The following is a 5,949-nucleotide window of genomic DNA, read 5'->3' on the forward strand; positions in this document are numbered from 1 at the left end:
GTTTGAAGAATCTATTCCATCCTCCATTAGACCAAATATATTTCTATTTCGTTATCTCTGATCTACATATGCTTACAACATATATTCGTTGCTATATTTATAGAGCAAGCTCATAGGTTAAAGAATAACGTGAAAAAGAAGGATAGCAAGTTGAGATTTTGCTTCAAAACACTTTATTTTTTGATGGGTTCAAATTTAATGCAAAAGAGAAGAGGATAGATAATTAATTAAAATTTTGCTTAAAACAAACTATTTTGTAAGTTATTTTGAAATCAACTAGTTAGAGTTTTTTTATTCGAATTTATGTTTTTGAATAGTTAGTCTGTGCCGCCAATAATAATCATTTTTAAGTAGAATGGCTAGCTTGTGCCGCCAGTAATAATCATTATGAATTTATTCGAATTTTTTCTGTTTATATTTTTATTTGTGTGTATAGCACGAAAATCTTCGTTTAATAATTTGCAAAGTTTAAAATCTAACAATTATATATGATTAATTAATATTATTCATAGTTAATAGGTGAAGATGCTGATTTAAATTTACCATATATTTATAAATTTTATGCATGAAGAATATGGTTTGTAATGTTTTGATGTTTCTTTTCCTTTTTTTTAACTTAATTATACATAAAGATAAATAAACACTTAAATAATATTATTTATAACTTAAACTCTTAAACAATTTTTAAAAAATTGCAAATAACCCTAAATCATCCATATTATTATGTTCTTTTTATGAGGATTGACAAAATGATTATTTTGAAACAATATTTTTAATTAATTTATAGGTGCAATTGTGTGTAAGTATAATTATCCATTGATTTTGAGAAATAAATACATTTATATTTTATATAAATGTGGAGATACAACGATAAAAAAAAATATTTTGTAGTGAAAGAATAGGGAGAATCTTGTTTAATCTTCTTGCCCTTTACATCAGGGAAATCTCCAATATATATACATTACAAAAGATTAATAAGGAAACTAATAATATAATAACGATATTATTTTATATGCCTAATATAAAATTATTTTCATAATCTATTCACATATATTATTTTATATTCCTAATATAAAGATTATTCTCATAATCTATCACACATCCGCAGTCGAAACAGGAGCTTTGCAAACGCTGAGACTGGCCCGAAAATTATCAAATAAAATCTTAGGCAGACCTTTAGTAAAAATATCTGCAATCTAGTATCGGGATGACACATGCAAGACACGAACTTCACCCCGTTGGACTTTCTCACGAACGAAGTGAATGTCCATTTCAATATGTTTAGTGCGCTGATGTTGTACCGGATTACTAGAGAGGTAAATAGCACTAACATTATCGCAATAAACTAAGGTTTCCTGTGTAACCGAACATCTGAGTTCTAATAATAAGTTTCGGACCCAACATGATTCCGAGACGACATTTGCAACCCCTCTATACTCTGCTTCAGCACTAGACTTTGACAAAGTAGGTTGCCTTTTAGAAGACCAAGAAATCAAATTATCTCCAAAAAAGACACAATAACCTGATGTAGATCGACGAGTATCAGGACACCCGCCCCAATCAGCATCTGTATAAGAAATAAGGGAAGTAATAGATGATTTGTATAACTGCAAACCATAATCAGCAGTGCCTTGAATATAACGGATGATTCGTTTTAAGGCATTCATGTGAGCAACTTGAGGAGCATGCATAAACAAGCAAACTTGTTGTACAGCATAAGAAATGTCCGGACGAGTGAATGTCAAGTACTGTAACGCCCCACATAAAGAACGATAAGAGGTAGGATCTCCATAAGAAATGCCAGATTGAGTGCTCATCTTTCCTTTAGAATCAACAGGAGTGGAAGCTGGATTACAATCTGTCATACATGCTTTCTTAATAATGTCATGAGCATATTTCGTTTGAGACAAGAACAAACAATTCTTGTGTCGGGTAGCAGCAATGCCTAAGAAATAACTCAAAGGACCCAAATCTTTCATTGCAAATTCAGTGCTAAGTTGAGAAATGACATATTTCTGAAGGGACTCTGAAGAAGCAGTGAGCACAATGTCATCAACATAAAGAAGAATGTAAGCAGTGTCCTGATCATGGCGATAAATGAATAAAGAAGTATCCAATTTGCTGTGATTAAAGCCAATTGATGCAGCAAAATCAGCAAAACGTTGATACCAAGCGCGGGGTGCCTGTTTCAAACCATAAAGAGACTTTCTCAAAAGACATACATGATCAGGACGAGCCGGATCTTTAAACCCCAAAGGTTGATACATGTATACTGTTTCATTCAAGTTGCCATGTAAGAAGGCATTCTTCACATCCAATTGATGAATAGACCAAGACTTGGATAAAGCAATGCTAAGAACCATCCGTATAGTTGCCGGTTTCACAACCGGACTGAAAGTTTCATCACAGTCAATCCCTTTTCTTTGAGTTTTCCCATCACCAACAAGACGAGCCTTATGTCTCTCAAAAGAACCATCAGATTTCGTTTTATGCTGAAAAATCCAAAGCGAATGAATAATATTTACATTAGACGGACGCGGAACTAAGGCCCAAGTACCATTGTCAATAAGCGCATCATATTCTTCCTGCATAGCAATTTTCCAATTATGGTCACGTAGAGTATGTACGGGATTTTTTGGAATGGGTGATACAAAGGTAGAAGTGTGAAGAGAGTGGTCTTGGTATTTTTTATTGGGTTTGACAATTCCATGACGACTACGAGTGGCCATAAGGTGAGGGTGGGATGCTACGGGAGAAGGAGGAGTGGGAGAGTTTGAAGACTCGTTCGCAGGGTGAGTGTGGGATGTTATGGGAGAAGGAGAATAGTGGGGGGTGGTTGTGGGTTGGTGTTGGTGCTCGGGTGTGGTGAGAATTTGATGCAAGAGATGGGTGTTAAGGGCACCTGAATCATGACTCAAAAAATCGTATGTGTGAGATTTCGGAGTATGAATTTTGGAAAAAGGAAATGCTGACTCATCGAACCATACATGTTTGGCTATTATAATTTTTCGAGATGACATATCAAAACATTTATACCCCTATGATTGGGCGGATAGCCAAGAAAAACACAAGGAGAAGACCGAGGTTCAAGCTTGTGTATTTTGGATGGTGGAAAAAGAGGATAACACAAACACCCAAAAACTCGAAGATAAGAGTAGTTATGATGCTTTTGATACAAAATCTGAGTTGGAGAATTATAACCAATAAGCTTTGTAGGTAAGATGTTGTGAAGGTAGGTAGCCATTTCGAGAGCATGATGCCAAAAAGATGGTGGCATGGATGCATGACAGAGAATAGTGCGAACAATATTATTGATTGTTTTTATTTTTCTTTCGGCCTTGCCATTTTGAGGAGAGGTATAAGGACAAGAAAGACGGAAAGTCATACCATGTTGGTGACCGAATTTTTCAAAACGAACATTTTTAAATTCAGTACCATTGTCACATTGGAATGCCTTAATTTCTCTCTCAAATTGAGTACGAATATATGATCGAACATGAATAAATAACTTATAGACTTGAGACTTAGAAGAGATCGGAAAAGTCCATAAAAAATTCGTGTAATTATCAAGAAAGAGAACATAATACTTATGGCCGAGAGAACTAGGAATAGGGGATGTCTACAAATCACTGTGTATAATGTCAAATGGCATAGTAGTATGAGACATAGAATCGGGAAAAGGCGATTTTATTAATTTACCCAAAGGACAAGAATGACAAACATGTTTAGCCTTAGGACATTGAATGAAATTACTACTACGCAATGAATTTAAAATTGCATTTCCCGGATGACCGAGACGGGAATGCCATATATTTGGAGAAATAACTGAAAAAGCTGACGGTGTGAAAGAAGAGAAGACTTGACGATCTGTGAGAAAAGGTTAGAGATTGCCACTACTATTACATCTCACTCGTTTGCTCCCCGTCTGCAAGTCCTTCACAGTAAACCCAAAAGGATCAAACTCAATGCAAACATTATTATCAATAGAGAATTTCCTAACGGAGATGAGATTTTTGACTAGTTTTGGAACATGAAGGACATTTTTTAATTGAAGTGTGTTTTGGTGTAGAGATTTGTGACCATAACCATGAATTGGAATTTTTCTACCATCACCAACAATAATTGAATTATTATGACTATTGATCAAGGGAGAATATGACGATAAATTACCTTGAGAATTTGTCATGTGAGAGGTAGCACCCGTATCCATATAGTAGTTTGGATCAGACAATGTCATTGTGTGCATTGCTTGATCAATATTGGTTGACATGTAATCTTGAGACGATGGGCCTGACGTATAGTAAGCCTGAGGTGGTTGTGGCCCGAGGATACCGGTCTGATATGCAGGCTGACTGGGCTTCGTGGCGGACCAAGGAGATGGGCCTGGTGCCTGTGATGGATATGGGCAAGGAGGAAGAGCCCAAGGGCCTTGCTGCCAATATGCCCAAGGTGGAGGATACATCCATCCTGCTTGGGTCTTCTGCTGGTGCGAGGCGGTAGGACCACACTGCGGGTTTTGCTGCTGCTACGAGGCACCACCATTACGCGGTTGATTGCCAGAGGCACCCTTACCCTTACCGGAACTGCCCTTTCCCTTGGTGGTTTTCCGGCCATTGCCACCATTACGTTGATTATTACCCCGAGAAGAATAATGGGAATTATCAGCATTATTTTGGGACGATAAATGTGATTGCGTGATATGAGCCTCTACATGAGACTCAATAGAGAGATCAACAGCATTCTCATGTTCTTCTAATTCCAGCATTGAACGAAGAGTATCAAAAGAGGGCAACGGGTTAAGATGACGAACGGACGTTCGAAAGGACTTATATTCCTCCGAGAGGCCTTTCAAAAGTTGTAAAGCCATTCGATTGTCAGAGACTTTATCTCCAACATTCCTCAAATTATCAGCTAGAGTTTTTAGCTTAGCGCAATAAGACTTAACACCATCAAAATGAGCAAGCTTGGTGTTTGTAAATTGCGCATCAAATTGCAAAGCTCTTGCAGATTTGTTGTTAAGAAAAAATTGCTGCAATCTGTTCCAAGCATCAACTGCCGAGTCATCAGGATCGAGGATGGAATTTAGGAGATCATTAGAAATGGTCCCGTAAATCCATTGACAAACAATGTCATCAAGTCTCTGTGTTAAAGCCTTTTCGGATTCCGTCGGAGCGGGAACCGCGACCGAAGGATTAACTGTTAGAGGTTGAATATGGTTGATCACCATATTAGCACGGCAATGAAGTTGAAAAAGGGTGGACCAGCTGTTGTATTGTTTTCCTTCATAATCAAGGGTGATAGGGATGCACGCCTTGATGTTGGAAACAATGGTGGCTGGATGAACCTTGTTTTCGGCCATAGATGAAGAAGAGAGAAAGAAAAGAAACGGAAGTTAGGTTTAGAGAAAAGAAGCGGAAGCTGGGTTTAGGAAAGAAAGAAAAGAGAACCTAGGGCTCTGATACCATGAAAGAATAGGGAGAATCTTGTTTAATCTTCTTGCCCTTTACATCAGGGAAATCTCCAATATATATACATTACAAAAGATTAATAAGGAAACTAATAATATAATAACGATATTATTTTATATGCCTAATATAAAATTATTTTCATAATCTATTCACATATATTATTTTATATTCCTAATATAAAGATTATTCTCATAATCTATCATGTAGAAACATTTTTATCTAAATTTAATTATCTTCCATTTATGTTACTTTAAGAACTTTAGTATACTTTTTTAAAACAAGAAAATTTATTACAATCTTAAATTTATGAATAACATATCCACAAGAAAATACTTCAAGTAGATTTATAGTGATAAAATTTAAGAGATAAGAAAGATATGAATAAGATGTTACATTTTAGTAAAGAGATAAGATTTCAATTGTCTAGTAATACATGTAGATATGATTCATATTTAATGCATATTTTAATTTAAGGAATGAC

At 35.8% G+C, this 5,949-nt stretch overlaps 1 protein-coding gene across 1 annotated transcript; it reads right to left on the minus strand.

Annotated features, from left to right (window-relative positions):
• Positions 1 to 4,525: 4,525 nt before the first annotated feature.
• Positions 4,526 to 5,359, minus strand: LOC124913165. Its single transcript, XM_047453775.1, has one exon. The coding sequence runs from the start codon at positions 5,357 to 5,359 to the stop codon at positions 4,526 to 4,528; it is 834 nt and encodes a 277-aa protein (XP_047309731.1).
• Between the last annotated feature and the right edge of the window lie 590 nt (positions 5,360 to 5,949).

Source organism: Impatiens glandulifera, chromosome 8 (assembly GCF_907164915.1).
Source record: "Impatiens glandulifera chromosome 8, dImpGla2.1, whole genome shotgun sequence".
Lineage (NCBI taxonomy): Eukaryota > Viridiplantae > Streptophyta > Magnoliopsida > Ericales > Balsaminaceae > Impatiens > Impatiens glandulifera.

Bases quoted from the DNA above. Each gene is read 5' to 3' on its own strand.
- LOC124913165 (XM_047453775.1), bottom strand. From the start codon at position 5,359: ATGGCCGAAAACAAGGTTCATCCAGCCACCATTGTTTCCAACATCAAG.